The 26,006-nt window shown below is 31.3% G+C and overlaps 3 protein-coding genes across 4 annotated transcripts; 1 reads left to right on the forward strand and 2 right to left on the reverse strand.

The window, feature by feature from the left end:
- Nucleotides 1-4,457: 4,457 nt before the first annotated feature.
- On the reverse strand, nt 4,458-15,262 carry LOC137821696 (lysine--tRNA ligase, chloroplastic/mitochondrial-like). The gene is made up of 14 exons (XM_068626410.1): nt 15,045-15,262; nt 14,341-14,559; nt 13,762-13,873; nt 12,913-13,021; nt 12,438-12,495; nt 11,385-11,453; nt 10,422-10,529; nt 9,869-9,961; nt 9,226-9,330; nt 7,198-7,404; nt 6,906-7,000; nt 6,749-6,794; nt 5,502-5,672; nt 4,458-4,742 (listed from the first exon to the last, which is right to left on the reverse strand). The coding sequence occupies exons 1-14, from the start codon at nt 15,258-15,260 to the stop codon at nt 4,650-4,652; spliced, it is 1,701 nt and encodes a 566-aa protein (XP_068482511.1). The 5' UTR covers nt 15,261-15,262; the 3' UTR covers nt 4,458-4,649.
- Nucleotides 15,263-19,404: 4,142 nt separating this feature from the next.
- LOC137827721 (peroxisomal membrane protein 11B) lies at nt 19,405-20,411 on the reverse strand. The gene has a single exon (XM_068634011.1). The coding sequence runs from the start codon at nt 20,163-20,165 to the stop codon at nt 19,488-19,490; it is 678 nt and encodes a 225-aa protein (XP_068490112.1). The 5' UTR covers nt 20,166-20,411; the 3' UTR covers nt 19,405-19,487.
- An 899-nt stretch (nt 20,412-21,310) lies between these two features.
- Nucleotides 21,311-25,202, forward strand: LOC137818865 (uncharacterized). 2 transcript variants are annotated; one of them, XR_011082159.1, is made up of 8 exons: nt 21,311-21,527; nt 21,629-21,757; nt 22,053-22,092; nt 22,683-22,758; nt 22,859-23,059; nt 23,177-23,386; nt 23,468-23,871; nt 23,973-25,202. XR_011082159.1 is itself a non-coding variant. In XM_068622501.1 (7 exons), exons 1-7 carry the CDS (start codon nt 21,485-21,487, stop codon nt 23,807-23,809), a joined length of 1,041 nt encoding a protein of 346 aa, XP_068478602.1. In that variant the 5' UTR covers nt 21,319-21,484; the 3' UTR covers nt 23,810-25,202. The 2 variants fall into 2 exon arrangements, 1 of the variants encoding a protein (XP_068478602.1); XM_068622501.1 differs by having other exon boundaries at nt 21,319-21,527; nt 23,468-25,202.
- The last annotated feature ends 804 nt before the right edge of the window (nt 25,203-26,006 follow it).

A 26,006-nucleotide genomic window follows, 5' to 3' on the forward strand; every position in this document is an offset into this window, starting at 1 on the left:
AAAATCAAGATTTGTATTCTCTTGTGTGTATATTTACATCACGTTACAAACTAATTATGTAGTGATCCACTAATTATGGGATTATATCATTGTCAAATTAATTGCGTACAATATCATACAATAATTGCATACAATAAGTGTGTATTATTAGGGTCTGAACCAAAAACACTATGTCAGACCGACTAATCGTGAAGTATGTATTTGATTGGATCCTTTAATAACTCTCCATCGTCCGTAAAAAAAAAAAAAAACGAAGGGAGAAGAACCAACTAAACACAAAAATAAGCAAAGGAATTAGAAATTGGAAATACAGACGGTGGTAACTTTGTCATGCAATCTCAATTGGTTCAGTGGGAATACGCAACCAACCAAGACAAGTCACCATCCCTCAACGAGAAAGGATGTGATAGAAGGTATTGAAGAGCAGAAGAAGATGCTCCACCAAAAGATAAGAGGTTTAGGGTTTAGGGTTATTTTACTGGAGTTGGATACGATCGAAGTACAAAAATTCTATATGAATCAATTCAAGCATGTACAAATATATCATACGAAAATTTGCCAAGAACCAAAGAAGGATATTTAGACTTAAGGATAAGGTGGTTTGAAGCGCCATAGTTCAAGATGCTTGACTTCAATAGCTGAGAAAAAAAAGTAATAAGAAAATGTTTATCAACTGAGAAGCTTTAAGGAACAATCAGATTTATATATAAGCAAACAAACAGAAATTGGAAATGTTTATTCTCTTTTGTGTATATTTATATTTAGATCACGTTACACTCTATGTCAAATTAATTGCGTATAATTACGTACAATAACGTATAATAATTACTTAAGAGAGAGAAAAAAAATGAAAAAAATAATGGAAAAGATATGAATAATTAATTCAAATGGAAATGAATGATGGACTACTAAAATAAAACTAAAACGGTTACCGCAAAACAGGATGTTTCCTAATTGCGATATTTTAATTGTATTAGTAAAATTATTATTATTTCACAATTTTAAAATATAAATATTTTATGTTTATCAAATATATACTCTTAAGAAAATTATATTAAAAAAAAACGTAAACTACATCTATCATAAAAGGATATATGGAAATAAATATCAATAACACATAATACTCTTACTAAACTCACATTCAAACTATGTTAATACTTTTCCTATTCTTCCAATAGATCTTCAACTAGATATATTTTCATCATACCGTCCATGCAAGGTAATAGTGGTTCTCTCCCACTTACACCATTCTTTTCTCATTTCACCGGATTTCATCTCTAGACACCATAGTAAGTATCGCAACAACTTTCTTTTTCTTCTGCCTTACTCTGTCACCCGTCTCTGCGAGGATGACAATCATCTATTACAATATTATCAAATTAATTATGTAAACACTATGTCAGATCGAGTATTAGTGAGGTATACGTCGGTATTTGATTGAATCTTTACTAATTTTATGTATTATTGATTCGTTGATCATGGGATGAACATGATCCCAACATGTCCCTCTTCTGCTCCAAACTTATTAAAATACGCAACAACATGCTTAGGTCACAATATTTAAATCGTACACAAATTGTTTCACACCATGATCTTCCTTCGGTTGCAGGTGTTCAGAACAGCTGCATTCTGCTTCTGGATTGACAAGTTTTTCATGTATTTTCACAACAATACTGCTCTTTTTCCTTCTATACCTATTAAAGTTAATTACATGAATTAAGATTGCATAAAAAAATGTAAACTATGGGAGAAGAGCAACTCGAGTATGTATATTAATAGTATACTGAGGAAGATATAAATAACCCATTGTCCATCAATTTTTTCGAATACATTGGTAATAAATTGATATCCATATCTGTTAAATTCCTTTAACATGAAAAATTCTCTGCAAGTATCAACTCTTATATTTCCTCTAGCAAAAAAAAACAAGATTTTTATTCTCTTGTGTGTATATTTACATCACGTTATGAGTTAATTATGTAGTGATTCACGAATCATGAGATTCTATCATTGTCAGGCCGAGTATACGTCGGTATTTGATTGAATCTTTACTAATTTTATGTATTAGTGATTCGTTGATCATGGATTCTATCATTATCAAATTAATTGCGTATAATTGCGTCGTACAATAATTACATACAATAATTATTGTATGTAATTATCTTACTAACGGACATGAGAGTGATATTGTCATTGAATTTAATTGTGTCCGTAGATGAGAGGGACGCAATTGAACCTGTGGACAGATTAAGATTTGGAATAAATGATGATTAAGTGGGTGCGAAAAAATGTGAATAAGATGCAGTGTTTTTTGTTGTTACGCAGTCCAAAACTTATGGTTTCGTAAAAGTAGAATTAATAAATGAGTATATATGTCAATGTATACAAATGTACAAAGACTATGAACTAATTATGTAGTGATTTACTAATTATGAAATTCTATCATTTTCAAATTAATTACGTACAATAATCTACAATAATTACATCTAATTACGTATGAAATTTAATTATTATTATTATTTTCTTAATAAAAAACATAGAAAAATGCGGAAAAAACATAGAAAAATGCGGAAGAATCAAGAATTCCAATAAAAAGAGATCTCTGTAAAAACTAAATCACAAACACGGTTACCATGTAATTAGCTGAACATCCTTCAATTTTCTCGTTTCAATTACAAGTCAAATTTTTGTAGTCGTTTCATACTTTTTTTTTCTTAGAAAAAAGTTTCAACTATCTATGCTTAAAAAATATTTGAGATTATAGTCTAAAAGTCTATTGAAATCTAAAATTAAAAAATTAATTCAAATTAGATGATTTAAAATATTCTAAATATATTTTGAATTTTTCATATTCATAATCTAAAATATATTTTTAAGTTATATAACCCAAAAATGTATTATAGATTTAAAATGTATAATATAAAAAATATATTTTAGAATATATTTAGATCTAGAAATTATTTCCAATCATGTAATTTAGAATAAATTTTTAGATTCTATCATCCAAAATATATATATGGATTTGAAAAATATTTCTTATAATCTAAAAATAAGTATGGACATTTTTACATTTCAATATCCAATGAAGATCTAGGAAAAAATTATGAATATGCAAAGAGGAAATCTCAAGTTCTAATAATAACCCAATCTAAAGAAGGCTGGCAAATGCTTCTTGCACCCAATCATTTTTAACCTACACCCAACATATTTTTTTAATTTCCAAAAATATCCTTTATTTCGGAAATAAAAATCCATAATTGAAGAAAATATATTCCAAAAAAATAAATTCAGAAGTGATTATTGAGTTTTGGAGATAAAAATCCAGAACAAAAATTAAAATTCTATTCCGGATAAAAAAATCCGAAATTAAAAATAATACATTTCCAAAAAAAAGATCCGGAAGAGAGATTTTTGTGTTCCGAAAATGAAAATCTGAAAATAAAAATGAAAAGTCCATTCCAGATAAAAAATCCGTAATATAAAAATTAATTCCGGAAAAAAAAAATCTAGAAGACCTATTTCTTTTAAGGACATTTTCGTCTTTTCCGGTGTAGGAAGCAATTGTCAAAAGCAAATGCTTCCTATGCACCCAACCTTATTTGGAATGTATTTTTAATTTTATGTTCTGGATTTTTTTATCCAGAATGCATTTTTAATTTTATGTTCTGAACTTTTTTATCCAGAATGTATATTTTTTTTTTAATTTTTAAAAATAATAGCTATGTAATAGTTTTGATATTATTTTACAAAATTATATATTAAATTATATTATTTTTAATTAATTAATCATTAAAATAATAAAACTAGATATATTTTAATTTAATAAAAATATTAATATACGTGTGTTGTCAAACTATATCCTTTATATTATTTTTAATTACTTTCATAAATAAAAAAGGCAACAGTTGTTATTTTCTATTACATACAAATTTTAATATTTTATAATAAATAAAGAGTTTTAAATTTTGTGTGTTTTGATGAAATCATTCACAGGAAATCTTTGCTTCATCCTCTATAATTTTGTATTATTGGGAATCTTATTTCTACTAAAGTTATACCTAAATATTTATTTTCATATACGTTTTTTTATTGATATTTAGAACTTTTAACAAAAAAAAATTAATTAAAAATTAAAAATAAAATAAAAGTGAAATGGAAAGGTAGAAAGAATGCACTTAGTATGGAAAGTTATTGTAAGATATAAATGTTTGCTCATCAATTTAAATCAGTTTTTAGTTAAAAGGACATTTAATTAACAAATTAAAATAACTAGAAGTTCAATTCAATTTTGATTATCCTTTAAAAACACAATTTATCCAATCTAATAAAAAAAAACTAGTGAATTGGATGATAATATACACATCCTTAAATAATTAAATTACTAAATCTATTTATGGTAATTATTTAAAAAATAAAATACAGAGAATGCAAAATACATAATCATTAACTTAACTCTCTTCCAAATAACTAACCCTTTCTTGATATTCAAAGTGACATGTTTTGCCTTACCACAAATCAAAACTCCCAAACAGGTAATTTGAAGGAATAATAAATAACTTTCATAATGAATTTAAATATAATTAAGGCTACTCAACAGTGAGATTTAGGAAGGAGTAAATAGTGAGCACAGTGACCTCACAAACCTATCACTATTGCTGCAGCTTGAGTACTGGGAACGCGATAACATCTCGAATATTGGGAGAATTTGTCAAAAGCATCACGAGCCTATCAATTCCAAGTCCCTGGATTTGTAAATGCCAATTAAAAAGCTACAACAGGAAATGAAAAAAAATCTCTATTCTAACACTGTGGGGCAAATAATGCTCACAAAGATTAGCATTACAATTCAGAGAAGTGAAAACATTAACTTTCATACACCATGGTTGTTGACTATTATTACAGTTATTATGTCACTCATACACATGCATTGAAATTCCGGTAAATAATTTATAATTCATTCATTTCATAGGCTCTTCAACAAGAAATTCAATAAACAATTGAAACATAAATTTGAAGATAAAAAGTAAACATGACGATGCACACTGAAAATCATAATGGACCTTTACAACACTGTGCTTATTAAAGTAATATTTTTAAAATGAAGAATGATTACAATATAAATGGAACATGACGATTTTTCTCTTAAAAATGTTATAAATCCAAATATGAGTTGAAATTTCAACACTGAATAGAAATGAGAAAGTTTAGTGACAAAGAAGGAAAAAAGACCCAAAAAACAGTGTTAAGGTTTTGAGTTGAAAGTGATGTCATGTTATCTTAAATGGATAACTCATACCTCAGTGGTTGTGAATCTCCCCAATCTATCCAAGTAAAAAAATCCCAACAAAAAAATTGACACTATATAAGGAATTTAATTTGTTATCAATTGCATTGGACAGAATCAGTGCCTTCAATTCGTGACCATGTTAATACCACAAGAAAAAATAAAGGCCAAGTCCCACAGCTACACAAAGATACACTATGCTGACTAATAACCATACCATTCCCGAAGCTGGAGGCATTCCGTATTCCAAAGCTGTGAGAAAGTCCTCATCAAGAGTTACTTCATATGAGTCATCTTCATCTTCCTTTCCTTCCTTTTTATCATCATTTGCTGAAACAGCTGATCTCTTCTTTTCATGCTGTCTAATTTGGTCTTCCAAGCGTCCCCTCTACCATGTTAAGAAAAGAAACCATTTTATTGCCATCAAAGTACTAAAACACCATAATTAAATTAAGACAGTTAATTAAGTTGACCAGAAATAACCATTAGAGTTCATTCTTTTTCCAAACAAGTGGGCCTGGACAAAGTCCATTTTCTATTTCTGGTAGTATTTGGAACAGATTAACGAACACATTCAAATCTCTGTGCATGTTTGGTTCCAAATACCTAACTTGGTTATCCATTTGAAGCTGAAGCAGATATTTATAGCTTCTGCGTGAACTTAAAATTGGATGTGAAAAAAAAAATGGAGAAACGCGTAGCCAATGCACAGTAACATGCACTTCTGCATACATTAAATAAGCACCAATTTGATTATGATGCAGCACCAAATTTGACCTGTTTTCCTGTTGATACGTCATCAAATTTTCATAAATGATGTTGAACTTATCTAATGTCATCTATCTAGTTAATCTTTTGACGAAACCCCTACAGAGAAACTTGATTTTAGAAACATCAAGGGGAATGGGACCTAAGCCACTCACAAACAAACAAGTGATGGAAACCCAACCTTTGTGATTGGAGATCCCATGAATATGGTTCATATGGGGAAAAACAAATCACTTGTTAATTCTGCTAGCACTAAAATTGATTTAAAATCAACTTTGTCCATTCCTATGGTGTGTCAAAGAGCTAGATACTGCATCATTGAAAGAATAAACTTCGTAGTTAAATTCTATGTGTATAAGGACTTTTTAACTTTGAACAGAGTTTTCATATCCCTATGGGTGACCTGATTTGCAGCATACCATTGATGAAATCACCTATAGGATGCTTGAATGTGATATTGGCAAGATCTCTAAAAACACTCATGAATACCGAGCACACGCATGGCCTAGTAAGCGCAACACGACAATAAGAACAATTGACTAACAAACTAAGTGTTTTTGGTTCATATAGTTTGATATACCAACTACATTATGTTTTCTTCTGATTTTTACACAGAAAATGTGCATCGCTTTCTTATTGATATTGGCTAGGATGCCTTTTTTAAAATATATGTAATCACTGCATGCCAGAAAGTACGTAGTACAATACAACATTTCCAAGTTCATAAGGGATGAGGTTTAATCTGTGAAACCGATATTCTAAGTTCAAAAAGATTCATATTTCATAGTAGGTAGGATAAAAATACCTTTAATAACAGCAAATAACATTATTTGATATTTTCAGATGTTTCTACCTTCTGTGTGGTTTGGCAAGTGGAGATATCTCAATTGGATAGTCTAGAACAAAAGTAGGTTGGATGAGCTTTGGTTCTACAAAAATCTCAAAAACCTAAAATAAACAAAACAAAAACAATCTGGTTAGTGGCTGCAAGTCAAATTGACAATATAATAAATGCAAAAAAAAGTGCAAACACAAAGGAATATCAATAGATCATCAACTAAAAGGAGAAAAAGTGTAAGTACAAAAAAGAACTAAATTTATCAAATGAAAAGAATAAAAATTGGATGTTCATGAATAAAATCTACCTCATTAAGAAGGTGGCCAATGGATCGGCATGCTTCAATGGAAGCTTTATCTTTGTTATCAAGATTCTTTCCAAGGGTATCCTGAGTAACACGCTTTGCAACCTCAAGATCGTCTCCAAATTCACTGAAATCGACCCAAGCAATTTCTTTAACAAGATTGTGCATAGTCTCCCTCCTCCAAGGCTTTTCAAGACATATCTCGACTCCCTGTAAGGAAATAAGGAAATAAATTCCACTAAAATGTCATCACTCATCAAACACCAGCTGATATTTACAATTTTTAAGTTAATGCTAAGCCATCATTGAGGGAACTGCATGAGAAAGAAAATGTCCAGAATATATAAAAGAACTTCATTTTATGTTTTAAAGCAATATTGTAAACATAATATCCTCAGTTGGCAGGATGAAATCAGAAGGGCAGCAGGGAAGAAGAATGAGCAAATTTAAAGATAAATATATAAATTTGGTTGTACGTTCAATTAAGATTAGATACATAAAAAGGGAAATTTGAAAGTAATTGATAATATGAAAGTTTTACTTAAATAGGGGATGAATCAAATGAGAATTCTTTACTATTTTTAAAAATAAAAACTAAAAAGTTGGACTAAAAAACTAGACATGGGCGGTCAAGATTAAAAGTTAGCTAGAGGACACACATCACTTAAAAAGGTCATGGGAATTTTTTTTTAAAATCATGGCCATGAAAATACAATTCTTGGCCATACAATATATCTCATGTTTATATTTCCAGTTCTTATTTCTCGTTGTAACAAAAGTTTTCACATGGCACGTTACCTATATGTACACACCCGCGCACACACATATATACACACGTTATATATGGGTGAATGTATACATACACCCATATATGTTTATATATAGAAACATTCTCTGTAGTTATATAAAGGTTAACTTTTATAAATATAGATTACAAGTATATGAAGATTAGAATTTTCTAAGTTTTATAATTGATACCATAATAAGAAGCTCCCTCTTATATTCTAAAAATTTCATACTCTACCTATAACTGTGAATTGTTTTCCCTAGGTGAACTATAAATGAAGTTTTGGGTTTCCAATTTTATTTTACAGAAGTTAATAAAAAAAGGTGACAAAACTTGAGTGGAGAGAAAATAAAATGCCTATCTGCATATTTGAACATAACAGAATGGCATTCAAGGTCCTTTTTGTTATAAGAGAAAATAAATAAAAAATGTAAAGTTGAATCCAATGTAAAAAAAGAAAAAAAAAATTACTGAATAAATAAAACAAAATTGAGAACTTACTTACTTGCCTTTTTAATAAATTGATAAATAAATAAACTTTTAAAGAAAAAACTAATGTATTGTTTAGGAATTTATTCAAAAGTTCTGATCTCGTTTATGACTATTATTTTTTATTTTTTTTTACTTTAGAGCCATTATTTGATATTGCTTTTATATTGAGTACTGGTAAAAGAGTAACATAACATACTATTATAAATTTTGATGATATTGTAAATTTTTAACAGCATTCTTATTAAATTTGAATAAGGAATTTTCTATTATGCCTGTAGGCACAAGATAAGAAGTTTAAATAGAAAGGTTTTGTTGGAAAACGAAATATTTATAATATCAAAAACACAAAAAATATACCATACTTGTTTTTTCAAGGGATTTAAGTATTTACAGATGTGTCTTTAGTACTCTTATTATATGCCAATAGACAGCCCCTTTGATTAATAATATATTTCTTTAAATTAAGCAATCAGAACCAATAATTTTTTTTTTGTCAAATTGAACATCCTATATTTAGATATTATAATTATAATATGGTGGTACTCCTAGCCCTCCCTTGCAGCTCAAATTCCCAACATTTGCCCCCAAAATCGGGGATCAATCAAGGAGGGAATAGCATGACCCTTCCTATTTAAACATTGAACAATAAACAATACTGTAACATGTATTATCCATTCCGGAGGCTTAAGCATCCCTTCTGACATATCTCACCAATTCAATTCTAGAATATATTTAGTAAGAACAGTGTCTACCTGATAATCAACTGTAAGCTTCCCATGAACTGCAAGAGCACATCGAGTGACAATCTCCTCTGCCAAACTCATCATGCTTTGATAATCCGAGTATGCTTCGTACATCTAAATTTTAACTAATATCAATATTTAATGGAATGCAATTCAAGATATAGTGAAAAAGGTCATGTGCAAATTGAAATATCAAGCGACCACTATTAAAACAATTTGAAAGCCAAGATATGGGGAAATCTTATGTATGTCCACATCAAGTACCAAAACTAACTATTACTATGGAAATATCACCGAAAATAGAGAACAAAAACTAGAAAAGAAAACCAAGACTGTCACCAAGCTAGTGCAGTGATGCTCTAAACCACCACCAAATTTTCCATATCCACTTGTCTTCCCCCACCCCCATTTTTCTCTTATGTAACATCTCCCTTCTCCCCCCTTAGTCCCAAATCTTCTCACATGACATTCTCTCTCTACGCTAACTGAATTTTCCACCTCCCGCCCTCTTCAGTTATTCTTCTTTTTCCTCTCATATCAACAGCTAGTTGTTATTGGACCCCAGGTTTTCCGCTTCTACAATAGAAATGCACTTTGGGCCTATGTAACGGAAGCTTAAAAATCCACCTCCTGAATCTAAACTTTTACTCACCTCTATAGTTGTAAATTCAGGATTATGACGAGTTGAAATTCCTTCATTTCTAAATATTGGACCCATCTCGTATACTTTTTCAAAACCACCCACCTACCATAAAAAAAATTAAAATGGTTAATGACTTCACTAGAAAAATAACATCCATATTAATGTAGTCAGTTTCAAATTTATGGCATGAAGAATATACGAGATATTCAAGATGAAAAAATTTCAAAACAGTTTGCAGCTAAAACGAATGAAATTATCCTTAAACAGAAAAGACAACATTTTCTAATTGTTAATATTGTCAAGAGTAAAATTTCAGGATTCCCATAGCATTTTCAAAATTTGATAAAAGAAACAAGATTTTGACCAGTAATTTTATTCATTTGCACCATATTCAGGATGGATACATGATGTATCTTCCTTTGTTAAGCAAAGAATTACACCCCTAACATGTGAAGTAAAAAGAGGCTAACCCCACGATACTTCCTTCGAGTGCAAAAAAGAATGCTTTTGTGAGCTCTTTCCTGAGCAGGACTTCACAAATAACAAATATGTCAAATCTCACCAGCATTCTCTTCAGATGTAATTCAGTTGCAATTCTCAGATATAAGTCTCTTCCAAGAGAATTATGGTAAGTAATAAAAGATCTGGCTTCTGCTCCCCCAGCTGCTCCCTAGTCAATGAAATTAATCACTTTCAGGGAAAAAAAACTTCCATGTACAAATGCCAGACTCCTAACGTACCATATTAATAAAATTACAACAAAAGGCATTTCATAGAGTAATTACATCATTTATCACTTAGTAGTTGCTATTGAAAGTTGAGACTGAAAGATCATATGGTACAATCCATAAACAAGGTCCAAAATTTTAAAGGTATCTTAGTTACTATTTTGAAAAACTTTATATAATTTCATTACTGCATTTGAGGCACAGAAATACTCAAAATAATAATAATAAAAAAAGGAGTTGGTGAATTGAAACAAAAGTAAACATGGAAGCATAAGACATAAATACAATTAAACATGATGACAAAATAAATTTCTAAAAACAAGTGGCTATTAGATAAATAATTAGCAATAGCACAACTATAGTTATCATCAAAGGTTTGGTACTTGGTCTTGATTGATAATGAAGGATTCAAACAAGTTCCGGAGACAAGCAAAACTGAAACAGATGTGACTTGGATTGCACTTATAACCCAAATAGTTAAGATGCTTGAAAACAAAGCCAACAATGACATGATACACAAGTCCAACAAGTTCCACAGTGCCATTTAATCTTATAACCCCTATATCAATCTGACTTGTATGAGATCCAGTACAATACATAAATATGAAAATAACCAAACAAAAAAGATCATGTCTATCAAGCAAGCCTGTTAGATCAAAACTTCTGAAAGATCCGTGCTCTTTGCATAAATATAAACAGCATATATCAAACAAATAGTAGAGTCCTCAACATTTGAAGATACACTTTTATGTAAATAAAAATATGTAGCCAGTGTAGGTACATTAAAATAAACAAACCTGCAAAACTGGAGTTTTAACTTCAAGAAAACCTAAAGAATCCATAGTCCTCCGTATCTCTGATTCAACCTATTTGAATGAAATTGATTAGAAGAACGATTTGAATTGGGTTCCTTGCTCAGGCAATACATAAGAGAAGTTCATTAATCAGTCTAAATGGACAGAAGGTGAGCCTATGATCCCTGAAACCAAAATTCTAAATCTTCTTTCAAATCAAATCCAATCAAATATATAATTAAGGCAAAAATGAAAAAGTATCATTAAACTTACAGCCACAAGATTTCAAGAAAAATAAATGTAAACATGTGATAATGTATTACAACCCAAAATAGACATACTGAATATCATTCTTTTACCAATAATAAAGAAAATTAAGTACCACAATGCCATAAGGCTCCTTGCTATGTGATGTTATGCGAGAGGGTCATTAGCATATGCAAAAAGATTTTTTCTGGATTCAAATGCATGACCAAACAAACTGGTCACCGAGGTTGAACTTTACCGTAATAGTTTTATCAAAATTCTACACCAAACAACATGATGGCTGTAATTTTTTTTTCTTTTTTAGTCTAGTTTATTTTGGAGGAGAAAAACATTAAAAGTGTAAGACATTCTATAGCTGAACTGAAAACACTCCCCTAGGAACTCAAAGTACAATTATAACCTAATTATCTTTGTTGTTCACTTATTCCACTGAGTCCAATACCTAGAGTCCTTTCACTTTTGCTTAAGAGTTGTAGTTTTGACCCTTGATATCCTCCCATGAATTAATAGAATAAATTGTTCTGCCTGATTTGTTCCTTATTCCACATATCTATAGAAAAGAACAATACTATATAGAAAATAGGCACAGCACAAGAAGGTGAGAATAAGATATCTCAATTAACTCAATACGAAACATGGAAACAAAAAATAGTTATAACTCAATTAAGAGACATGGGACAGGAGAGAAAATACACTTAATGAATCTTCAACATTACAATTATCTAAAAACAGTTGAATACCATTTCATTTCAACTCTTAAGAGATAAAGAAGTTTGAAAGATGAACCACCTTTCCTCTTTTACGTAATACATCTTTTACCTCTGGATTTGCGGTCATATCTAGATACCTAACCACAAGTCCACAACAAACAGTGAAGAAACATTTTAAAAGATAGGCAATCAATTTATAGTCCAAAAGTGTGAGGGACAATTAGAGAAGTCATGCAACAAAGAAGTAATAAGAAATAATTGAACAAAAAAAAAGAATAAGATATAATACAAAGTCTTCACAAAATAAGAAATAAATAAAAAATATAATGTATTTAAAAATTTGAAAGATGAAGATATTTATTTGAAAAGAAGAAAGAACACGAGTAGATGTAGATATCCTATTACAAAAAAGAGAATGAACTACACAAAAGGAGAAAAAAAAAACTAGTGTGGAAGAATTGTAATCATGGTCACTGATAAAATAACAAATGCATTAGTATATAACATATTTCAATAGGTAAGGAACAAACACAAATGTTAAATTATGAGCTTACCTCTGTCGATAACGTTTATCTTTATCGGTTAGTCCATGATATTTGTCAGGCAGTGGAAGCAGAGATTTTGTAAGGATTGCAAAAGATAGGACACACACAGAAAGTTCTCCTGAAATAAGACCAGAAAAAAACATGAGAAGATGGTCAAATGTTTCATAACAATCAGCCTATCAGCTGGCATTTGTCAAAGAGCATATTTGATCCAGTAGAGAAAAGATATCAATCTCAGCTCAGGTGTTAACTATTTCTCAGTCCGCAATTATCATAACTAGTTCCTAGTAACTTGAAAGAGTAATTACAGGTATGACATATACTAGAAATCTTCAGTAGATAGACACTCATAAGACAACAAAAAAATCATATATGAAACCAAACCAAAGATGGCTGAGCAAACTCCAGTTGAACATAATACAACTATCAGCAAATATTGTAAAAAATTATTTGGTTTAATAGCTTGAGACTTCCAATTTGGGTAAACATGTTCTTTACATTTGTAACCTCTTTTACCTTTTACCTATAAAGAGAAAAACTTCTAGAAAATAACCATATCCCCTGAACTCTCATATTTGCTAACATACTAGAATTTGTGTATGATAACATCAGCTGCAAAATTTCAGTAACACAATTTTTATATTATCTTAGCAAGGGCATATGCATGCGAGTTTACAAACATACAACAGTCACAGAATTACTGAAAGTTCTTACCTTTATTCACACTGAGATAAAAGATAATACTGATGGAAATCTGGAATAAATTATAAATTTTGGGCACAAGATATAGCATGTTGCAAATGCAAGCCATGTCAATTTACTAAAAACATATTTTTAGCCTAAAAAATCATTTAATACCTTTTTTTGTGCGTTTTATTGTTCCTTTTACACCTAATATATCACCAGTATCAACATACGCCTTTAACTGTTCAAACTGATCGTTTATGAGTCTCTCCTTATCAAAATAGAGCTGAAATCATAGATTTTAAAAACTTCAGTTAGCAGCTCCCTATATACCATTCACTTTATCGAAGGACAGTAATTTCTATCCTCTACATGAATAAAATATGCATCTAACAATTAAAACTAGATTAAGAACAAAGAAAAATGATAACATACCCTAAACTTACAAAAGCCCAACATGTCTTGCTTAAAGTTACTGTTAGAGATTACGTAAATATCCTATTTAGGGTTTGTCTCTTTTCAAGAATTAGACAACATGCTGACAAAATAAGAGAACAAGAGACATGTGATGAATTCGTGTGTTTAATTTACACAATGGGGGCTCTTATTTATATTATAATATGCTTCATAACTATAACGAATAATGGTTTCCTAATTTACATAAATACAGACAGCTCACAATAGCTAATAAATGTCCTCACTTACAATACTTACAGACTCTACCTTGAATGTATAAAAAGAGAAAAACAAAACCTGAATTGACCCATAATCATCTATTAATGTGAGAAATGCAAGCTTTCCGAAATCCCTCCAGGCCACAATTCTTCCCGCAACAGATACGTGGTCACTCTCGCTATTTTTTTCCTCACCATTTGCCAAATCCTTGTAGATATCTTGCAGCTGACTAGCACCGTGAGTTTTGTCCCATTCATAAGCATACGGATCAAGCCCCTTGCTTCTCAATTCTTCAACCTACAAACAACCACAAAGAAGGATTGTCAAAATTGATAAGCCTTTCTCCAAAAAAAGAGAAGACAGTCTAAAAATAAAGACCCTTAGCTTGTTAGTCCTCTGACAAACACTACATCTCAACCAAACTCTTTACACTGTCCAACCATGCATTCAATTTTTGCATCCTATCCCCCAGAAAAAAAAAAATGCTGCTAAGCAAAATTAGTCTTAAGTTTTTCCTTTTTAACACACAAGATAATCTCATTTTGCTAGAACTGTAAACAAACCGGGAGAACAGATAAATACAAAGAGAAGTTTTAATAACAAAATTAACTACAGGGCAATTAATAGCATTCCTACATTGAATTTCAACGAAAAACCATACAACGCTGAATTTTCCAATTCAAAACTCAACTTCAATTCAGCTTTAAACTCATTCATACACGAAACACGGCAATGAAAACAGAAGAAAGCGACACCGTTGCAATTGAGCGAGAGCCACGTACCTTCTTCAAGCGAATGGCTCGAATGGCATCCCTGTCGGAAGTCGAATTGGACGACGACGACGACGACGATGCCGAGCTCCAGCGATTGCGACCGGCAGCCCTGGTATCGGCGGTGGTGGAAGTTGAGCAGGCGCGGAAAATGAGCGTTTGAGGTGTTCGACGAAATGCGTGATTCATTGGGTTCCATGTTAGAGTGCACAGTTCTAGCGCTTCCATTCTCGTATTTATGGAACACTGACGCACGGGAAATACCTATCAATATATTATATAATTATAAATTATAAATTATATAAATTAATAAATATTTATGTATATGAGTATGTTTTAGATATTTTTTGAAAACATGTATTTTCTATGACTGATTTCAATTTTATTTTATTTTTATTTTTATAATTATAATAAAAAATTATTGTATTTATCTTTTTAAAATTGTGTTAGAATTTTCATAAATTTAATAAATATTTTTTAAATTGAACTTCACCAATAAGAGTCTTACGAGTATCGTACGAATGTTAACATCAATAAACATGTATGATGCGGACACGTCATTTAAAAAAAATGTCTAAGTTTCATAAATGGTACCATAGTCTCTTTATTTATCTTTCTGTTTTGGGATGTAGATTAGACACAACACTTTGAGACGGGAACAATATCTAAATTATTATATTTTTAAAATAAATAAGGTAAAACAAGTTGTAAAGACCATTTTTCTCAACTGTCCCCATCAAGAATGATTGCTAAATCATAAGGAAAAACAAAGAAAAGAATAATGGATCTTTAAAATAAAAATGAACTTCCTCTGTTTCAAAAAGTGATTAGGTAGAATTAATTCTTAACTCCTTAGCTATGGTACGATCTGATCAGATTTTGAAATAAATGAAAATTAGAGGGAGAAATTAAGAAAGATGGGATAGGAATAGACTTATAAATAGATGATAAATCTAAAAAAGTACTCACTTAACTCTTCATAATCTCTTATATTCTCCTATACTCACAAACATTTTGTACTCTTACACCTGAGAGTCGAATTTTTTCAGGTGAATCTTCCTACTTTTCGTGTGATGAATCAACACCATAAAATTCAATCCAAAAAGAAGTTCTCTTTTTTTTTCTACCTCATAATTTTCCTCGATAAGAACCTCTAACATAGAAAGTGTCAAGCCATTTGGACTATGAGATTGGACCATCAACGAGTTCTTATGAAAAATAAAAGATTCTATGTTATTAGAAAAAACCCACAAGAAAACAACTCAAGTTTTCAGGAATAATTAACCTTTTAAATCAAAACTAGTCTTTAAATTTTTTATAGAAACAATATCCTATATGTAAAAAATAAAATAAAAAATAAAGGGCATGTTTGATTCCCCACTATCTTTTTATTTTTATTTTTAAATTGTCCTCTAAAACAATTCCACACACTACTCATGAATCAATTTTTTCATCAAAAATTTATTAAGTTCTGAAAATTGTTTACAGCCAAATGTTTCTAAAACGCAGAAACCATGGGAAATATATTGTCGTGTTCTTCTTCTTTTATCTTGTTCAATCTCTCTTCAAATCCACACTCAGTTCTGTGTCGTATACCACCCTCCAGCACCAACTATCTGAACAACTTGATTTAGTTGCATTTTAAAAATTAAAAACAGTTTTAAAGTAAGAAACCAAACACATCCTGAGAACCTCTCAGATAAACTCTCTCTGATTATTCGTAAAAAAAACAAAAATCATGTCCCATACAAAAAAAAGAAGAAAACATGATATGTAAGTGCTTCAGATCTTGGCTGCAAATAACATAGTAGAGGATATAACTATAACTGATATATGAGAAGAGTTGTTTTTAGATCATGTAGATAGCAAGTACAAACATAATATGTTTTTATCTCTATCTTTCTCTCGTTAACTTTGAGGATGATATAAATTTAATATATATATATATATAAAAATAATTTTGGATGAGTCTGAAAAAGCATAAAATAACATATAAAAGAAAAATGAAAAAATATGAATTGTGAAAGAGGAGGGACCCAATATTTAAGAACATTATTCTGGTCTTTTTAGTTTAAGAAAAGTAAATAATTAACTCGGCCCAAAATGATAATAGACTCAAGGCAGATTCTTCATGCACCATATCATTTTGGATTGTACCCAATATACACAAAAAAGGACTAAAATATCCTTAATGAAATGAAAATTAGGGTTTAGATAATATGTGCACCCAACCCACACCCAACTCACCCAGCAGCCTTGCACCCTTCATTTTTATTCTTGCCGTCACTGTGGCTGTCGGAACTCGAAGCAACATTGAGACACTGCGACGATAGCAAATGAAGCCACCAGAGAAGGAGATGAAGTCACCGGAAAAGGATTGAAGCCACCAGAGAAGGAGACAAATCGCAGAAAGTGAGTTTTGAGGTTGCCAGTGAGTTCTGCACTTTTATCTTGAAAGTGTAAAAATAGAAGAATGTCACAACGATAATCTTTGGGAATGTCAATTGATGTCGTCGCGGTGCCTCTGCTGTTTTCGAGTTCCGTTGCTGCAACAGTCACGACAAGAACAAGAATGGAGGTGCTTGGGTTGATCTGTGTTTAAGTTTCCAAGCTTCTGTGCGCTGCCTCACATTGATCACCGAAAAATTAAGGGTGCAAGGCTGTTGGGTGGGTTGGGTGCACATTTTACCTAAACCTTAATTTTCATTTCATTAAGGATATTTTGGTCTTTTTCTGTGTGTATATTGGGTGCAATCCAAAATGATATGGTGCAGGAAGAATTTGCCTAGGCTCAATAATGCGTTGAGAAGTCAGCCCAATGATGTGTTAAGGAGTCGACCCAAACATACTTGCAAAATATATTAAAAAGTCAGTAATGAATATAAAAACAACTGAAAATATAACTTAATATTTTCAACATATTAAAAAGGCATGTGTATTTATAATTAATATAGTAACTAATTATTTGTTGTTTGTAAGATTAATTTCTATGTGAGTTTCTAGTATTATTTTGGTAACTTTTTATGAAAAATAAAATCCAAAAGAACCCTAAACAATGAATATGTATACATTTGACTTGTCAACTCAATACACCTTTCGGCACTAGATCATTCGATTAGGCAAACATTATTAACTATCAATCGATTTTTTGATCTAGCAAATCAAACACCTAAAATGAAGGTTAATTATAAAATAAACCTTATTATTCTGAGTCTAAAATAACCCGCTTCCTAATCCATAACAAAAATTATAAATAGGTGAATGTTTTTAAGATTTTATTAATTTTTAACATAGAATTTTCTAGATTTTGTACAAATGAGTTAGATATGATTTAAGTTATTTAAAAATACACATTTGGTATATCTTAAATTACATAAACAGCTGACTGTTAATTCCTTGTAATTTATTAAATACGATAAATATTTATGTGACAACCAATTTTGATGTAAATGAGTTTTAATTAAAGAAACTCGGTCATTCTTCACATTTAACTATGTAAATTAATCATAACTATAGATACATATGTCATTAAAAATTGATAAAATTAGATGGAGATGTATTAAGAAATGAACTTTAAACTTAACTCAATCTCATAAAATCAACTTACGAGGTAAGGTTTGTATCTACTTATATACTATAAAATGTTATAATATTTATTTAATGTGAGATTCCCAACCAGATGTTCTATCATGTCTCAGATTCAACTGAAATTTTGTGAAAGATGGTCTCTCATACAATATGAAATGCTCTAATATTTAATCGATGTGTGATGTTTTACAAGATATTCTATCAGATGTCTCAGATTCAACTGAAATTTTGTCAAATATAGTCTATCATATGCAGCAGTGAAAGAGTTGCTTAGTCGAGATTGAAGAGTTGAGATTCGTCATCAGCACGAGTGCAACAGAGGTTTCCAAGTAATGGAGGATTCAACTTGTAATTTTTTTTGGTTTGTTCTTTTATTTCCCGACTCTATGTTTTAGGAATATTATTTTATCAATAATTAATTTTGAGATCATTGTTTTTGTCTTGCAATAGATTTTCAACAATTTATGAAGTTAAATACTAATTAGTGGTTGTATTGTGTTATCATTATCGATAACTCCACTCATCAACCATATCTATTAAAATTTCACATCAATTAGAGATTAAAACATTTTATAGTATATAGATAAGTGTAAACCTCTAATTTATGAGATTGTGGTAGGTTTAAAGTCCACTATTTAATATGATATCAGAGTCATTTTCAGTCTATACTATTGATTGTTTGGTGAACTTATCCAATTATTATTATCAGACCATTATCGAATCACGCATAAATATATTGTCTCACTCACACTTTTGGAGGATGATAAGAAAAACCATGTAAGAGTTATTAATGTTGACACCATCATCAAAGTATTTATTTAGCAGTAAAAAAATTACAGCATGGTATGGGAATGAGAAAAGATATGTTTACAAAGGCCAATTTCTATACCATCCAGCCCAAGCAGAAACCAAGCCACTGATGCCAAGAGTAACAGTGTGGTTGCAGAAGCGATTTGGCTCAATCTCTGCTACTGCTATGAGCAAATCAGCAACATTAGCAGCCACACCCATCAGCCTCATCACTCTATCACTTCTGATCTCCTCAATCCTCTTCTCTTCTTCCTCTGTTTTCTCCTTGCAGCTTCTCACCTTCCTCTCTTCCTTCACCCCTTTTCTAAGCATGATGAAATCAGCTATGATGAAGAAAACATACCCCACAGACTCACCAAACGCTGAGATGAAGCTCATCCTCTTAGCCAAGTTTACATCTATGGTCCCAATTCTCGCCAGCCAGAGAAAGTGGTCGAAGAAGAAGTACACCATCTCCCCTGCATTAGCAAACACTGCTAGTAGCCTCAGGGAATGAGTGGCACCAGGGTTTCTCCTGAGAGCGTTGAAGCCAGTGAGAAACCTCCCTGTTCTGAAGGCTTTTCTGCTGAGCCCTGAAGCCACTTCCCATTGCTTGAACCTCTTGGATATGTCAGGGCTTGTGGCTTCCACGTGCCAGTTCACAAGCTTGGACACGTACTGAAAGGTCTTCACAAGCTTGTCAATGCCATCTCTCTTCGCGAGGAAGATAACCAGCTTGTCCACTGAATCATTCATGGTGGGAGTGTGGTTCTGTTCATGAACAGAGGAAGTGAACTCTGTTTTGTTGTGGCAGAAAATGTTAAGTTTAGTCACAGATGAAGCTGGTTTTTGGATAAGAGAAGCTTGTGGTTACACTTTGGTGCCACCATTCATTTTTTCTTTGGAATTTTGTTAGCATTTATTAAGACACTTGCTTTTGTTCTTATTCTTCTGCTTCTTATGGCTACGTGTACGTGTTGTTCTGCTTTCATCTCATCTCTCAAGAAAATATTGTTCCTCTGTTTTTAATTTCTTTTCAAATTAATTATTTTCTCCATTTCAATCATAATAAATATATTTATTAATACTCATTTTTATTTTTTAGTAACTTTCTTTCAGAAGTTATTATATTTACATTTACCTCAGGAAAAAAAATCATATGACTCGTACTTTACTTTACCTCAATAAAAATTTAAATGGAATCATTTCATTTGGATAAATTTAATTTAAAATATACATTTGACATTATAAAAAATATTTAAATAAAAATTAATTGTGAAAAATAATATAATTAGTTATTATATTGATTAAATTAGATATTATTTTAAAAATTAATTTTTTATTAATAATAAAAATTATTCTATAAATTAATATTTTATAACTTTTAAAATAGGATCTAATTTAATTGTAATTATTTATTTTTTATTTGATTATATTTAATAATTTTGTACGAATATCTATCATTGAAATTTTATTTAATAGTTCAAATTTTCCTAATCCTATTAAGCAAGAAGTGGATTACCTAACATTATAAATAAATAATTGGATTTTACTCATTTATAATGAAGAGACAAAAACTAAACAAAGATATAATAATAAGATATATAATTAACAAATTTTTTAACTAAGATAGTTATGCTAGTTAATTTTATAATTAATGGTTTTTATTCTCCTTTATCTTCTAAAAATATTTTGTTAAGAATGAAATCTAAATAAATGAACGTTAAATCATCATTATTATATTAATAGAAAACAAATTTAAGATACAACTACAATCAATTATTTATAAAAAAAATATTACTTTTTCTTTCTTTCTTTATTTTATTTGTAGTGTAATATTTGTTGTTATTATTATTATTTTTTAATAAATATTTACATTTAAAGTAGAAAATTAGAAAGAAAAAAAAGTAAAAAGAGAAAGATAGAAGAAAGTGGTAACTGTCCATTTAACTAGTGTTCACAAACCCTACCCTATAAACCAAATTCGCAATCCATTATTCTGAACACTTCTCTTCTCATTCCAATTTGGAGAACAAGTTTTTCGAATTAGGGTTATCTCTTTTCTTCAATTCATCATGGACGCTCAGAGAGCTTTGCTCGACGAACTCATGGGTGCAGGTGCGTCTCTGTTCATCGCATTCTGAATCACGAATTCGAATTCCAATACTGTCTAATTGATTGGGTTGTTTGTTTTGTTGTTACTGCGGTGAATTTCTCAGCCCGCAACTTGACGGAGGAAGAGAGAAAGGGGTATAAGGAAGTTACTTGGGACGATAAGGAAGTGTGTGGATTCTACATGGTGCGCTTTTGCCCTCACGATCTCTTCGTCAACACGCGCAGTGATCTTGGTGCGTTTGATCAATTTTATCACGAATAATTCAATTTTAATTCTCTGTCGTGTCTTGATGTCAATCCAACTGCACTTTACTTCGTCTATTAGATTGTTGCGATGGCTTTGGTTTGGAGTGTTTTTTTTATGTTTCTTTTTGTGAGCTTTGACTGAGGATAAGTAGATGAATTCATAAGTAATGTGTCTGTTGAATTGAATTCCCTCGTCGACATAGGGATCTTCTTTATTGTGATGGCTGCGGCTGGATTTCATTATTCTTCCTTCTGCTTAATTTGCTGTTAAATTTGATGCAGGTCCTTGCCCGAGAATTCACGACCCAAAATTGAAAGAAAGGTGAACAAATAAATTTGATTTTATGTAATTTAGGATTTTGTAAATGAGCCGTATAAGATTTCTATTGATTAGCTGTATGGAACTTCTTCGGTCTTGCTGCAGATATTTGGCAATAAGTGCAAAAACTATTATATTTCTGATCGTTAGATGTGCGTGTATGAAGTTGTAGTTGTCTATTTTTTAAATTTTAGGCAGTGGTTTTTCTTGTGGCTCTATTACGAAAATTTTGCTACTGTTAATCCCATATTGATGTGTTGAAGTTTGTTTAATGTCGTGCTGCTAGCAAAATTTCATTTAAAAGTGGATCCTAGTATTATATTAACTTTTTCAGTTTATATAATCATATTCAATATAGGGTTTACGATTTCTGCTTCAATTGGTGTTTTTTTCGTATTTCAACATGGACCTTACTGATGTTGCTTCTGTTTCAAGTTTACTATCTTTTGCTGATTTTACTTTGTCATATGTGTACATTTGATGATAAGATGCTGATAAATGAAAGCACAAGTCTCAGTGCATTGTTTTAGGTTTTTACATACGATATTATTGAGTTTTAGATTTAATGAGCTTTACTGTATTGATGACTTCAGTTTTGAGAAATCTCCAAGACATGATGCATATGTACCCAAATTTGAAGCCGAACTTTCTCAATTTTGTGAGAAATTGGTAGGTTACCCATCTGTTGTCCTTCCCTCCCAAAACACATAAATTTACTGTTGTTTGTATCTTGATGAATCATTCTTCATATGTTCTGCAATAACCACAGGTGATGGACTTAGATAGAAGAGTAAGACGTGGACGAGAACGCCTTGCTCAAGAGGTTGAGCCAGCACCACCCCCACCTCTGACAGCTGAAAAATCCGAGCAGTTATCTGTTGTGGAGGAGAAAATAAAGAACCTTCTTGAACAAGTTGAATCTCTTGGCGAAGCTGGGAAAGTTGATGAAGCTGAAGCTCTTATGAGGAAGGTGCTGGACATTATGCAATACCTTTTTTTCCCTTGCATACAAGTTGAACTAATAATGATTTACTATTGGCATATCTTAAGCACTTTTTGGGGGTTTGGGTGGGACTTACTCTTACAGGTGGAGACACTTAATGCTGAGAAGACAGCTTTAACACAACCTCAAAATGATAAGGTGTTGATGCTTGGTCAGGAGAAGAAGATGGCACTATGTGAAATTTGTGGTTCTTTTCTTGTGGCAAATGATGCTGCAGAAAGGACACAGTCACATGTAACAGGAAAGCAACATGTTGGTTATGGCATGGTTCGTGACTTCATAACTGAGTATAAGGTGAGTTTTGTTGTCTTGAACTAATTTGCACACTAAAAAAATTATTAAATGTTTCTTTATATATGTTGGTACTGTTTTCAGACTGCTAAGGAGAAAGCTGATGATGAGGAAAAGTTAGCTCGGGAAAAAGAGACCGAAGAACGGAAGAAACAAAGGGAGAAGGAATCTGAGAGGAGGAGACGAAGTGATTCAAGTGATAGGGATAGGCATCGTGATAAAGATCACAATAGGGAGCGGGATAGATATAGGGATAGAGACTCGGAGCGTGAAAGGTCTCGGGAACATGATGGTAGAGGCTATCGAGATGGGGGAAGGGGAGTGGATTATAGGTTGAGGAATGGACGAAATGGAGGTAGAGACAGGTACCGTGATCGGAGCAGATCACGTTCTCCTGTTAAGCATGGCTACAGAAGGTCTTCTTGAAGTCCCGTTTGCTCAAATTAGAGGAATTTCTTGATAGATGTCAGAATTTGAATTTAAAAGAGGTAGTCTTTAATATCCCAAGACTTATATGAATATGTGCTTTTGGAGTCTTGAGTTTCTTTTTGTCATCATCAAGGGTGAATTTACACTTTTGCCATCTCAGAGCTTTGTTGAGACTATACAATCTCCGTTTCATCAAATATTATTAATGGAGAAAAAGGGTTGAGGTAGGTATTTCACTGTTGTAACTTCTCTTACAATTTGTTTTGCACCTTGATTTAAGTTATTTATGATGATTCATCTCTGAAGCATTGTGTGTAGTCTTTCTTTTCTCTCATTTCTGGGAATCAATTGATTGATTTAAGATGTCAGACACAAAATTACATGAATGAATGTCATTGCTGCCGAGGGGGATGGTTTTCTCTTGTATTGAGGTAACTTGTGAATCTTATACCCTGCGACAAATATATTGATATTTGTTCAGCATAGAAATGTTTGTTTTCTTTCCCCTTTCCTTTTTCTGTTTCATTACCGTTGTTTCTTAAGTTGATATAAACCAACACAGGTTTAAAAAAATGCTGCTTAGTCTGACATGAAATTTGACATTGAACTACATTCCGAAGGCACCAGTATAGAAGATATAGGTAACCTTACTGAATCTGTTGTTAGTTATCTACCAAATCCATGGTAACATAGCATATTTATAATATATTTGGTGTGTGATATCATCCGATATGATCATATTCTGAATGAAGAATTAATTTTTATTCCCTAGCTTCCTGATGTCATTCTTTATATGGGGTTCCGATGGGGAAAAGATTATTAGTTCATGTAGTCCAGTATAAGTAAACAGTTATTTTACCCAATTGGGAACTTTGGAAGGGTAAGTAATTACAGGATGGCGAATCATCCTCTGTAAAAATAACGATTTACAGTGTTTGAATAGAAAATGAAAGGACTGGCAAATACAGGGATTTGATATTGTTGACATTCGCTTGAAAAACTTTCGATGATGTGGAATGCAGAATCTCTCCTTTCATGAACAAACGTCCTTCCTTTATTGTCTGGGTGATTGGAGGTAATTGTCTCTCATATCTGGGTTAGAGCGTTTAATTTGGTGTTCAGGAACTCAAATTTCCTTGTGATATTTGATAGATAGATACGTGCATGAAAACAACCCTTGCCTCTTGTTATAAAAAACGAGGCCAAATGAAAATTAAGCCTATTATTTTTGTATTCTTTTTATATGTGGAGAAAGCGATGTGCTTTTTATTATTCAAAATAGCAGTCCAATCTCTGATGAACCTAGGACTTGGGTCAATACACTTCCAACTTGCGATCTTAAAGATTGTAAAGATTCAAGGAAATAAAATGAGCCCTTTTTTGGAGCAAAGACTCACCCAGCCTCTTGCATTTTTGTTATTTCTCAAGCCTCTTCCTCCTGTTTAAACTTGTTTTTGTTTGTTACTAAGTGTAATTCATGGAATGATTAAACACAACACAAATGTGAAATGAAGATAGATTTTTTTTTTCTTAGCAATTGCCTTGCGACGAATGAGGTAGTAGACTCGCTGAGATGATGCCTTACCTAATACAGTAGCTTGTATGGTACTTATAATTATCATCATCCATTACCATTTTCGAACAGTAATGTTACAATACATTGACAACTTGTTCGTGATTCATGATATAAATAAAGGATATTTTTGTCATTTCATGAAAAAATTTGAAATTTTAGGTAAATGGGTTGTAGATTGGTACAGTTATGAATGTATCACTTACAAATTCGCGAAAATAAAGAAAGTTTCTACATTTTCGCAAATAAAAAAGGTAGCTGGGTTATGTTGGACCAAAAAACGACAAATCAATTAGGACCAATAAGTTCTAATTTTGGGTTGATTGAACCACGGACTCTGTCCTTAAATCATTACACTTTCTCAAGTAATGTAACTTCTGAAGTATTTAATATTTATTATTATTTGCCCAGTGATGGATGTTCAGAGATCAATTTTTAAAGGATATTTAAATATTTGCAGGATTATTGAACACTACTTTTAATATTTGCAAGACTAGGGTTTTTCATCAAGAACTCAAGTGTTCCGTATATTTTTTTGTAAATATCTTGAAGACGAAAAAAAATGACTTTATGAGTGGTGATTTTTTGTTGAAAAAATTGTGATATTCTTTCCGATAAAAA

This window comes from Phaseolus vulgaris, chromosome 11 (assembly GCF_000499845.2).
Source record: "Phaseolus vulgaris cultivar G19833 chromosome 11, P. vulgaris v2.0, whole genome shotgun sequence".
In the NCBI taxonomy this organism is placed as follows: Eukaryota; Viridiplantae; Streptophyta; class Magnoliopsida; order Fabales; family Fabaceae; genus Phaseolus; species Phaseolus vulgaris.

Coding starts and splice junctions, on each gene's coding strand:
- LOC137821696 (XM_068626410.1), bottom strand. CDS start 15,260: ATGGAAGCGCTAGAACTGTGCACTCTAACATGGAACCCAATGAATCAC. Junction 9,962..10,421: donor TACATCTGAAGAGAATGCTG/GTGAGATTTGAC, acceptor TTTTTATGGTAG/GTGGGTGGTTTTGAAAAAGT. Junction 6,795..6,905: donor CTTGCCAAACCACACAGAAG/GTAGAAACATCT, acceptor TCGGTTTCACAG/ATTAAACCTCATCCCTTATG.
- LOC137827721 (XM_068634011.1), bottom strand. CDS start 20,165: ATGAATGATTCAGTGGACAAGCTGGTTATCTTCCTCGCGAAGAGAGAT.
- LOC137818865 (XM_068622501.1), top strand. CDS start 21,485: ATGGACGCTCAGAGAGCTTTGCTCGACGAACTCATGGGTGCAG. Junction 21,528..21,628: donor CGACGAACTCATGGGTGCAG/GTGCGTCTCTGT, acceptor TGAATTTCTCAG/CCCGCAACTTGACGGAGGAA. Junction 22,759..22,858: donor CTCAATTTTGTGAGAAATTG/GTAGGTTACCCA, acceptor CAATAACCACAG/GTGATGGACTTAGATAGAAG.